General features: G+C 38.4%; 1 protein-coding gene across 2 annotated transcripts in view; it reads right to left on the bottom strand.

The window, feature by feature from the left end:
* Positions 1–13,084, bottom strand: part of SEC24D (SEC24 homolog D, COPII coat complex component) — a 110,400-nt gene that overhangs the window by 57,045 nt on the left and 40,271 nt on the right. For both annotated transcript variants that reach the window (XM_082838469.1, XM_082838470.1), the window contains exon 8: positions 9,800–9,927. In XM_082838469.1, coding sequence (XP_082694595.1) covers positions 9,800–9,927 — 128 coding nt within the window. The remainder of the gene's footprint in view (positions 1–9,799; positions 9,928–13,084) is intronic.

The raw sequence follows: 13,084 nt of genomic DNA, 5'->3' as shown, positions 1-13,084 counted from the left end.
AAGATATGTAGCTAGAATCACTGAAGGGGTATGATAATATCTCTCTTAGATGTATACACTTCTGGTAAATTTAAATTACCGTAGTTTTCATACTTCTCTTCCTTGCACATAGTAGAAACCCCAAATCAATGATTGTTGGATCAAATTAAATTTTCCTAACAGGAATTTATATGGTACAGAAAATAATCATAACTAATGATAAAGATATCATTTCTCATACCAGTTTATTTTATTTTTAAACAACTAAGAGTTAAGTGGTGTTATAATTTTATGAGAGAAATGAGGTTCAAAAAAGTTAAGTAAAAATTTTCAAGGTCATACTGCTAGAAGTGGTAGTCAATTTGTGCACCCAACTTCAATTGACGCTCAAATTCCTGCCTGTACCACCTTACCCACAGGACGTTCAATTCCTGACAAAGAACTGGTCCCCAAATCACTTGTGCATCAGACAAACTTGGGGGCTATTTTCAAACATTTCATGAAACAATTTCAAATTACAGTTTGCATAGGGCTTTCTCTTCCTTCCACCCTTAAAAATATGACTTTATTAATTTTTTTTAGCCTTTTATTCAGTGAGAACTTGTTGCTTAGGAAACTTTCAAATAAAAACCTTTAAAATTTTGACTTTCGTATTCTTGAGCACTGAGGAGACACATCAACTGCAGAAATGTTAAGTTCTTGTATTACCTAAATATCCATAAAATGTGACTGAAGTTAGTAATAACGAAGCAGTGTAGAAACAGTGTACTTCACTGATTCTAAAATCTCATCAAAGCTTCCAACTCAACATGACACAATGCTAAGAAGTCATTGTTAGGAAGATATATTTCTCTTTTAGAAATGTTAAAATGTGAAGAAAATGTGAGAAAATGTGGGCCTTAGAATTGATGAAAATGATAGTGAGAGGCTCTAACATACTTCCTCTCCTGTGGTGGCTCCTCACAGATGCCCAGCATTCTACATCCAGGGAGCCTGGTCTTCTCGGCTCCTATGTGATGGATGCTGTATACTCAATTGCCAGGCAGTGAAGGTCATAAAACCCACACCTGGATTCACTGAAAGTTAAACCAAGGAAGAATGCTTTCTTTTTCATTCTTGTTTCTCCTGATGTTACTCTCCATTTAATTAAAAAAAATAAAACTAAAGAGTTACATGAATAATTCTGTGATTGAAAACATAAGCTTGGTATATTTAAACTTCTAAATTGTAACTTAAAATAGAATTCTAACAACCTTTGACCTGACAAATGTGACTCTCCCTGTATGTCTGCTATAACACCATTCTAAAAAGGGATTACATTCTGTTCTTCAGCTGCCTAGCTTTTTCATAGTACTTTTTCATAGCACTATACAAACAGTGGCCAAAATCCTTAAGGGATAAGATTTAGTTTCTAAAGTAACTTTATACATTTTTTTTTTTTTTTTTTTGCGGTACGTGGGCCTCTCACTGTTGTGGCCTCTCCCGTTGCGGAGCACAGGCTCCGGACGCGCAGGCTCAGCGGCCATGGCTCACGGGCCCAGCCGCTCCGCGGTATGTGGGATCTTCCCTGCATCGGCAGGCGGACTCTCAACCACTGCGCCACCAGGGAAGCCCAATACGTTAAGTATTTTAAGTGTTATATTCGTAATTCTATTTCTACACGAGTACATAGATTTTATTTTTCCAAGTTTTTATATTAATACTTTTAAAATATTGCATTAAAGCAAACAATTTAAGACTACAATGCACATATTAAAAAATAGATTCAGGTTTTTGAAGCTTTCATTTTAAAATAATTTAAGATATAAGTCTTCTGTAAGTTCTTCAAAGGACACAATATTATGCAGTAATCAGTTTCATTTCAGAGCATATTTATCACTAAAGCTAGCTAATTGGGGCTATATATAAAAAATGCATAGTCTCACAATCTTCATGTGCTTTTTAAAGTGGATAATATACTACAGATTTCTTATAGTAAAAGCAGAATATAAATGAAACCCCTTTGGGTTGCGTTGTACAACATATTCACATATATTTCTAATAACACATAGGATGTGTGACAAATACACGGTAATCCAGGCTGAAAGTCCAGTAAAGAGTGGAAAAGTAAAGCAGACACTGGCAGCCTTCTAGATTTATAGAACATCTGAGCCAGGCTTCTCCCTCTTGGGAATGGCGCCCCAGGTCACAATACAAGGCACAGCGGAGACCTACAGTCATTTCCTGGCTCCTGATCCAATAGGTGTTCCACCTATTGATTACTATCTATGGTGCTTTGGAGAAAGTAGTCAATTTTTATTGGTTTCTGAAATATCTTTATATGGTCAAAAATTCTTCCTACTTGTTTAGCTGTTCTGCTCTATAATGAAATATAACCTCTCTCATTAATGTGATAGAATCTATCTATGATCTCTCAAATGATTTTTTTCTTTATCCACAGAGTCTGTCAGAAGCCTAAAGTACCTAGAAATCAACCACTGTTTTGTAGTTTGATTTGTCTTTGTCTTTTAAATGTCATGTCTACCCAATCCTCAGAAGAATGCATTTACTCACCTAGAACCTCTACTGTATGCCCAGCCCACTGCCAGATTCTGGATGGTCTTTGCCTTCAGGGAGTACTAAGCAGCAGCTTGAAGTCAAAAGACTTCAAGAAAAGAGGTCTAAGATGGACATGTCAAGGTAACTCACAAGCTTGCAGAAACAGGAGGCCCATTGCTAAAACGACTGCCAGCAAGAGAAAGGAATGCTATTTTATGTGTTTAACCAAATAAAACCTCGACAAGACAGATGTTGCTGAAAGAACTCGGAATTTGGAAACTCGAGTTCCGGCAGCATTACCTATTAGCTGTGTGACTTTCATTGCCCAAAACCTGTAGAACTTCTATACCTATAAAACTCGGATAACACCCATTTCACAAGCTATCTTCCTTTAAAAAAGTTGTTGACACACAAACAAAATACTACAGTGAGGCAGAATTTTTTTCCTTTGATGCATTAAACAGCAGTGGAAACTCTGCCTAAACTCTGCCAATTCATGCCAGCAAGATTGGCTAGGTCAAGTGTATGACCAAGCAATGCTCTCTGCAGGTGATGGATGTGGACGTAATGTGTTGGTGTTTAGTTTATTCTCTTACAGTCTTTTCCCTTTTTGTTAACCTCATTTGTCAGTTCATTGACATCCATCCCTTTTTCTTTCCAATGGCATCTTCTTCATACCTACCGAATCTATCAGAATATGAATAATCATAAAGAAAAATAATTTAAACAGTATTTAATAACAGTACAAACTTCTTTATTCATTAAGTCATAACTAATGTAAAATTTCCCTGAACCTAAACTCCAAAGAATGAGATTATTTCCATTACAGCCTTTTTCACACTGTACAAAAATTAGCTCTGTCCCAGCAGATTTTCTATACGTTCTAGACAAGAATAACTGGTCTTGTTTTTCCCCATGTTCCTAAAGTCCAGCTCAGTTCCTATAAAGTAAGTAGGGGATTATAAATCAAGTGAAGTTTAAAGTCTTGGATAAAAATTTATCTGATTAAATTAATTCAATAAGGAAGGAAATTACTTTGACTGTTATATCCATTTATAATCTAAAAAAAATACACGGATATTCCTGAATCTATTCACAGATGGAGTAAAAGCTTCTGCCATCTGGTTTATAGGTGAAATTATTTAATTTCATGTATAATTAGATGACGTATGTACTTGCCCAAAATCTAAAGATTTCCTATTTTGAAGAAAATGCAAAATTAAGTATAATCTTCAATCCTTTGTGCTGGAAATCTATACCATTTCTACCTCAGTCTTAAAATACGGCATCAAAAATAAAATCACAGGTTACTAAGCAAAAGAGCTTACAAGATAACTGATTACTTTTGCTGAATAAATACCTCATAGTTAAGTATATTAAATATGGCAATGGGTTTCATATAAAACACATACCAAAAAAAGTTAAAATTTATGGTAAGGAATATGAAATATTAAACAAAGATGACACAGATATGCCCTTGGAAATAGCATACATCTCCAAAGCAAACGCTCACAGGGAACATTCTGAGATGGTAACTGCCTGGGCTAGGTTTATTTTTATAGTCCGTTGCTAACACCATGACATGCTTTAATGGTTCTGTCAAACAACAGAACTGACTTAAAAAAAAACAAAACACAAAACTGTACTAAATAAATCCTTTTGATCAATGCCATATCAGGATATCTTTTTTTAAATTGCAGTATTATGGTAATATTAGTCAGATAAGGAATAAAATCCTTATCTGGATTTTCCTTGTAGGAAAGTTTTACTATACCTAAAAATAAGCAAGCCATTTATTCTAGAGGAAAATAACTTAAAATGCTACTCACAGGGAGAATAGCAGTATTCATGTAATTCATTTACCTTCAAGAAACATACTTTAAAACTTATTTCCCTGATTATAGGTTATAAATATCAAAAATCAGCATGCCCCTTATTTTCTATTATTAGCGCTAATTGTTTAGCTTTGGGCTTGAACAATTAAATAAATGATAATGCCATTTATGGATATGTGGAAGTATGAACAGGCTTAGGGTGTAGAGATCAGAAATTCACTTTTGAGCATGTTAAGTTTGAGGGGTCTATGAGTTACCCAAGGAGAGATTTCAGAAAGGCATTTGGATATGTGAATGCGGGGTTACAGATATAGGGATGAATGAAGAAGGGAGCAACAGCATTAGTGATTTAGAGTTAGGGACTCGGGTTCTGACTGCCTGGCTTGGAATCCGAGCCTGTTACTTAGCAGCTGTTGGCCTTAACGAGTTATCTAACTCTGTGCTTGTTTCCTTATATCTAAAATGGAACAATAAATAGGTTTATGTGAGGATGAAATAAATAAACATACATTTAAAAACTTATAATCATGCTCAATGAGTACTCTATAAGTTTTGACTACTATTATTCTCTCTAGCTACTCTAGTATCTGTTATAGATGATACTTAGTCCTTGGGGGGACAGGGAGTATGCGAGAGAAAAGAGGAGACCCCAAGCCCAAGCCTTAATGAACCCCAATATTAGATGTCAGGAAGACAACAAAGGGAACTCAAATGTTCCCTGCTTGTGAAGCAGGAAAAAATACACCAGAAAAGGTGTCATGGAAACCACAAGAGGGGAAGCTGCCAAGAAGGCCCAGATGCTTGGTGACCTAGACTTTCATCCAGGCAGTGGCAGAGAGGAGCAGTGATGGTTCCCTAATGCTAGCGGCTCTCCACGTTCAGGTCCAGTTAAATGCCCAAAGAGGGAGACAACTTTCTTGAGGGCACGACATTTAGGAACTTCTTCCTGGTGTTTTAGCATCCCTTTTACATTTCTTTTGTTTTCACCTTTAAGTCTATTTCAACAAATAAAAGTAAAGTATTCTTTAAAATAGAGAATGTCTTCATTCAACCCAGGACACACTGCTATATAAGAAATAGCAATCCTTCTCAAATACAGTATATCCATTAAATAGCTTACAATTTTGTTCATTGATTTTACCTCAATTATATATATAATATATATAAATTAATTATATATAAATATTCATATGTAGAATACATAAATATATCTTTGAGTAATCCTGTTCTTGAAGGTCTAAGAAAAAAGGAAAGCCTTCTGTAGAGAGAGCCTGAATAGAGAAAATACGTTTACCTGGTCAGCACACAGGGTCTATAGCAACATGAAAAGACTAGAGTGTGTTATTTGCTTAAGCAGAGTTTCACCCTAAGTCAGATTCTGAAAATAAGCCATCACTCTAAACTCAACTACTTATTACTTTGGAAAGCACAGAAACTAAAAAACAGCATAAGTTTCACTAAGGGAAAACCTTATGCTGGTGAGAAGGTGCTATTTGGTTAGATCAAACAACTTCAGACAATAGAAAGCACACACATTCAGTGTGTGTATGGAATGTGTATATACGTTTAGCGGGAGGTTTGGACTAATGTTTGAAACCTTTTTTCAACCAAAAAACTAAATACAAGGTTTCATTTTCAGGAAACGTTACTGAATAATTTCATTGTTAATATGAAATGGTGATAACAAGAGGGTGGTTACACATTCTGGTTTGGGGTCTGGAGAACGTTGAATTTTGTTCTGTTCCTTGCATGCATGACCCAGGTCAGCTGTCTAGTGGGGAGGGGGCAGGGAGGAGAGGTTTTTTGCTAGCATGTGGTGAAAACTGCAAACTCATTGCCATGAACAAGATGCACTCAAGCTAACCCTGCTGGGGAGCATACATCCCATATTGATAAACAATAAAGTTGCTGCCTACATTTCTTTCAGGGTAGAACTATCATCTTCTCCTGATTATGAAAATGACAGAAGATCACTGTAGAAAGATTCAGACAGTATGGGAATGAGTAAGACAGCGTGCACATCTGCTGCAATCCCATGTACATTATGTTAACATATTTCCTTCAATTTTAGGATTCATGTTCTTAAATTTTCACATTTCTGAAATCTGTAGGTAACTTAAAATTGACACCTACAGTTACAACAGTGTTTGTCTTACTAATACATCATACTACACAGCTGTTGCAAAGATGAGGCCGCTCTGTAGGTAGCAACATGAATGAAGTGCCAGTCATATTAACTGAAAAAAGAACAGGGCCGAACAGTGTGTGTGCTATACTATCATTTATATATATATATTTTTTTAAGGATGGATATTGATATGCTGGTATATGCACAAAGAATGGGTAAAAACTGTCTGTAAGGGTGGGGAGTGGAGTAGAGGGGTAGGAATGAACCATTGTTTTTTTGTTTTTGCGGTACGCGGGCCTCTCACTGCTGTGGCCTCTCCCGCTGCGGAGCACAGGCTCCGGACGCGCAGGCTCAGCGGCCGTGGCTCACGGGCCCAGCCGCTCCGCGGCATGTGGGATCTTCCCAGACAGGGGCACGAACCTGTGTCCCCTGCATCGGCAGGTGGACTCCCAACCACTGCGCCACCAGGGAAGCCCAGGAATGGACCTTTTTCATTGTATACCCTTTTCATCTTTTGAATGTTTATATTTTACTTATTTAAAAGTAACTGATTCATTAAAAAGCAAAAAATACTACATATTGTTATGGATACATGCATATGAAGTCAATATATAAAATCCACATGTAGGAAGGATTACACATCAAATTCATTAGTGTTTGTGTCTGGAGTGGGGGGGAAGAGAAGAATGGCCTGATTAGAGGAGACATCCTACGTAGCTATGAAGTTTTAATTCTCAGAAAATGATCTTAAGCAAATACGACAAAATATTAATATTTGTTAATGATGGTGGTATGTACGTGGGTGTGATACTATTCACTAGTACTTTAAATTTTGTTCAAAGGATCAAGATTAAAAAAAAAAAATCTCTCATGGATACTACTACACAGCCATCAGAACTGCCAAAATTAAAAAGACAATACCAAAGGTTGGAGAGGATGTAGAGCAACTGGAACCCAGACACCATGTTGAAAGGACGGTAAAATCATATAACCACTTTGGAAAATGATCTGGCAGCTTCTTATAAAACTAAATAAACATGTACCCCGTTAGCCAGCAATCTACTCACAGGTATTAATCCAGGAGAAATGAATACATATCCACAGGAAGACTTGTACTAGAATATTTATAGAAGCTGCTTTATTCACAAAAGCCAAAAAGTAGAAATAGCCCAGCTGTTCATCAGTAAAGGAGTAGATAAGCAAACTGGTATATCCACACAATGAAATACTGTTCAGCAATAAAAAAGGAACAAACCACTGAAACTGGCAACAACGTGATGGCTCCTTAAAACATGATGCTGGGTGAGAGAAACTTACACAAAAGAATTTGGACTCTGTAAGTCTATTTATGTGAAGACCTAGAACAGGCAAAACAAATCTACGGTGGGAAAAAAAAATCAGAACAATGGTTGTCAGAGAAGGGAGGTTATGAGAAGGGCTGGGAGGCTGACTGAGGAAGGGGCATGAGATAACTTTCTAGGGTGATAGTGATGTGCCACATCTTGACAGGGGTTTGGATTACACAGGTGTACGCATTTGTCAAAACTCAGTAAAATGTTTAAGATATGTGCATTTTATTGTAAATGAATTTTGTCGCGAAAGGAAAAATAATATATAACCAAATATTAAACCCTGGCTAATGATATGCATGCTGCAGTATTTACGGGGAAGTATACTTATAACTGCAATTCATTTTGAAATGCATAAAAAAGATGGATTGATGGACAGATGGGTCAATGTGTGATAAAACAAGTGTAGTTAAATGTTAATGGTAGAATCTAGGTGGCAGGTATATAGGCGTTCACTGTAAAATTCTTTTAAATTTTCTGTATGTTCAAACATTTTCATAATAAAATGTTGAAAAATATCGGGTTAAAATAGCTAGTATTCAAACATTTTCATAATAAAATGTTGAAAAATATCGGGTTAAAATAGCTAGTATTCAAAACACATATATCTTATTTAGCATGGATCTCTTTGTCATTATATATTGGTCCACTTTATTAAGTATAGAGATTTTAAAGAGAAGTTTATGAGCATTACATTAAATTTCTGGGACCATCATAGAAGACACCATGTCTAAAATAAGTAAATACTGAATGTACTTCTTGATTTACAACTATGAGACCACACTGCATGTAAGACTGGATTTTAGGAATAGCCCAGTCCGTCTTCTATGCCCAGCTCTAACCCAGTTCACTATACTCTCAAAAAGAAGAGATGGCAGCATTCTGCTACACTCATAAAACGAGTAAGTGGACATCTCAAAGGCCACTGCCCATGTGGACACTGTCTCTCTACTCTTTCTTCTCTCCCTGAGGGGACACAAAGCAGGCTCCCTCCCCATCCCAGGCCACTTTACCCCCCATCCCGGCTGGTGTGACTGGCCCAAGAAAGGGTACAAATCTATTCTTAGAGATGCTCTACCTCTTGCTCAGGTGCTTCTAGGTGTGCGTTAGATCAGCGACCTCAAAGGATCACTAAAGCCAAGCTGAGGTTCAAATTGGGAAGAGGATCTTGAGGCTTCGGCCTTTTAGTGAGCGAAAGGAATCAAGAATTCAGTTCAGCCTAGCTTACTGGGCCACTGTAAGGAAATTCCAGCCAGAAGTAAGGCTTTTCTTCACCTCCCATCTGACCAGCTCTGCTATAGTACCTTGTGTCTGTCTCCGTGTGCATGTGGGTATCCACCACTCAGGGGCATCAAAAGGAGGAATGGCAGCTGCATAGAGTAGACGCCCTGATCATAATATCCACTAACAGCATCCTAATATCAGAAATCTTAAATGTACACCACTTCTTGTCTTTTTTCCCCATTAACTATAAATTGGGCACATCTTCCCCAGTTGAAAGATACAGATTTATCTACCTCATGCTTTCTAATCATGCTGACTTTAAATAGGAGTTTATGAGCATCTTGGCCCAGTGATTATTAAAGCAGATGTAGTAGTAAGACCAAGGACCTTAGGCTCTATTATCTTCCTTTACCTGAGCACCTAGATATTGGGGCCCTGAACTAGGGCATAAGGGCCTCACAAGAGGTTTGGGTATCTGTCACTGTGTGATAGTCCATATTTCCCATATATGTGCATTGTTACACTAAGCCAAAAAGTGACCTGGCCCATCAGTGTTTGGAATACAGGATGCTAAAAAACATAGTTTGTCAGATTTTTGTTTTCTTAATGAAGTGAATGACTACATGTTTTTCACATTATATATACTCCAGCTTTCTGTTTACAATACAGAATAATGCATAGGGAAATAATGATGAAAGAAAAATTCTGGAATTGATAAATTACTGAATTTTGTTTTTATCACTTACCTCGTTTGAGGGAATCGTGGCAAAGGGTTTGATGATGGCAGCTAATGGAATCTGAGCTTGCTTGGCCATATCTGACGTGCATGGGAAACAGTATGTTGTGCAACGGATGTATCGAGGACTTGCATTACCTGAAATATTCAAGGATGCATACTTAAAATCGGCCTAGAAAAAAAATCTGCCCTATAATATTTAAATATTTATAAAGGTACCTCTAGGACTTCCCTGGTGGCACAGTGGTTAAGAATGCCAATGCAGGGCACACAGGTTCAAGCCCTGGTCTGGGAAGATCCCACATGCTGCAGAGCGACTACACCTGTGTGCCACAACTACTGAGCCTGAGCTCTACAGCCTGCGAGCCACAACTACTGAGCCTGCAAGCCACAACTACTGAGCCCGTGTGCCACAACTACTGAAGCCTGTGCTCCATGACAAGAGAAGCCACCACAATGAAAAATGCGCACCACAATGAAGAGTAGCCCCCGCTCGCCGCAACTAGAGAAAGCCCGTGTGCAGCAATGAAGACCCAACGCAGCCAAAAATAAATAAATAAATAAAATTTATTAAAAAAATAAAGGTACTTCTAGACAATGCATTGTCTTCTTTGTAAAACTTCTTCATGATTTCTACAAAAAAGGTAGTATTGTCTAACTTTACAATCCATAGTCTAAGCACAGTGTAGTTTCTTGTAAAATAAAACACTCTGCATTCTACTGCAAAAATATAAAAGAGATTTTACACTTATTATTATTTTTCAGAAGCCGGGTATTAATATAGACACTCAGAGACTTGAGAGGTGTTTAGAGTCAATGGGAGAAATAAAGCAAAGGTACAAAACATAAGAATAAAATTTCTTCTTCATCCTCTTCTATCAATACATCTGCTATGGGAAAGGTAAGTATTTGTATGCCATTTCACATCAGCAAGTTATACTTTGTCAAATATGATTCCATTTGACTATGAGTTCTTTTTTCTAAACTTGAAATTCAATTTAGAAATGAAAATTCTAAATAATAGAAATATGGGCTTCCCTGGTGGCGCAGTGGTTGAGAGTCCGCCTGCTGATGCAGGGGACACGGGTTCGTGCCCCGGTCCAGGAAGATCCCACGTGCTGCGGAGTGGCTGGGCCCGTGAGCCATGGCCGCTGAGCCTGTGCGTCCGGAGCCTGTGCTCCGCAACGGGAGAGGCCACAACAGTGAGAGGCCCGCGTACCGCAAAAATAATAAAATTAATAAAATAAATAAATAATAGAAATATTATTTTTTAAACACCCTAATCTATTTAAAAAACACATTAGGTTTCCTGACCAAATATTTTTTTCAAGACATACATGAGAATTAAAACTCTATCCATGACATGAAGAATATTTTTAAATCACCAGAATAACTTATCTAAAATAAATTTTGAGTTAAATTATAATATATTTTGGCAAAAGAACATCAGATATTTACTGAGTGTCTACTAAGTTTTAGACTAGGTGCTTCCTTCCAGAGCTTATGGTCTTGCAGAGGACACAGACAGTAAGTATTAAACTCAATAAATGAGTAAATTATATAGGCCCTTAGAAGATGATAAATGCTATGAAGAAAGCATTTCTGGTTAAGGGGTGCCACAGTGGAAAGCAGGCCGCAATGTTAAATAGTTAGAGTTGGTCTTCATCACAAGGCAACATTTGAGCAAAGACTCCAAGGTGGCAAGGGATTTATCTGGCAGGTATCTGGCGCAAGGGCGTGCCTGGCCTGGTAGAGGAATGTCAGGAGCCTGACAGTGGGGTAAGTGGGGCACAGCAGCTGTTGAGGAGTTCAGAGAAGTCACAGAAGCCAGATTAGCTAGATGCTTGATACCATTTTTCAACCCTCTGGCTTGTACTCTGAATGAAATGGGGAGACACTGCCAAGCTTTGAGCCGAAAAGTGTTGTGATCGGACTTAGGTTGACTCTACCTGTGGTTTTCAGGATGGACTGTAATAGGGAGGAGAACCAGGAAGACCAGTTTGGAGGCTGTGCAGTAACAAGGTGAGAAACAGGGTGGCGGCGGGAACCAGCCTGATAGCAACAGATTCTGGACATATTTTGAAGGTACAGTGGCTTACTTGTTGATGGGCATGATGTATGAGGTGTGAAGATGGGGGCTATGACAGAAGGACAGGGTTAGGGATGACTCCAAAGTTTTTGGCCTGAGGAATCAGAAGCACGAAGTTGCCACCAACAGAAAAGAGAAAGGCTGCAGGAAGGGAACAGGTTTTTTTTTTTTTTTTTTTAAACAGATGTGTGGGTGGAGATCAGGAATCTGGGTTTGGACATGTCCATTTTGGAAATCTATTAAGCAATCAAACAGGGATGCTGAGTAAACAATTAGATACATGAGTCTTGGTGTTGGGCTGAAAGCTGAGCTGGAGATACACATTTGGGAGTTCTTAGCATATAGATAGCATTTGAAACCACAAAACTAGATTAAAACCACCCAGGGAATCACGGTGGCCAGAGAAGAGAAGATGACCGAGGACTGAGCCCTTGGTCCTCTTAACATAAAGAAGCCAGAGGAAAAGGAGAAATCAGCTAAAGGACTGAGAAGGGAAAAAACAAGGGAGTCTGGGTGTGCTGGAGGTGAAGTGAAGAAAGTACATCAAGGAAACGGCAGGAGCATCTGTGCCAGGCGGTGCCTCCAGATCAACGTGACCGCTGGATTTATCAACGTGGAGGGTGGTGGAGACCCGGAAGACAGAATTGGTGGAATGGGGGAGTGAGGAGTGGAGGTGCGGTAGGGGGGCTGCCTAGAGTGAGTTTAAGAGAGAAAGGCAGGCGAGGAATTGGCAATAGTCCTTTCAAGTTTTATCGTGGAGGGGAGCAAAGAAAAGAGGGGTAGCTGGTAAAAGAAGTGGATCAAGAGAACATTTTTATTTTTTTAAGATAGGAGAAGATTTTTTAAAAGATGGGAATACTTGTGTAAAAGCAGAAATAATGATGATGTAAGAATAAAGAAGGGAAACTTATGGTAGCAATACACCTGAGTAGTGCACAGCAGGAGAGGCTGGCTTACAACCAGAGCACATTTATGGCCAAATCAGGAAGGCAGAGCCTGATGACACATTACAACAGGGGGTCGATGTGATGGTGAGAACGCTCTTCTGATTGTGCACTTTTCTCAGAAAGGAGGAAGTAAGAGCAGCTGAAAGAAAGGATGGGAGGTTACCGGTTTCAGAAGGGATTGTGAAACAGTTACTAAGGAGAGTGGAAAAGTGAAAGGACTTGGGAAGGACAATGTGCTGGGAAGTTCATGGTCCTGAGT

Source organism: Leucopleurus acutus, assembly GCF_964270905.1.
Source record: "Leucopleurus acutus genome assembly, chromosome: 4".
NCBI lineage: Eukaryota > Metazoa > Chordata > Mammalia > Artiodactyla > Delphinidae > Leucopleurus > Leucopleurus acutus.
Note: the sequence above shows the minus strand (reverse complement) of the source record. Positions and strands in the feature narration are given on the sequence as shown.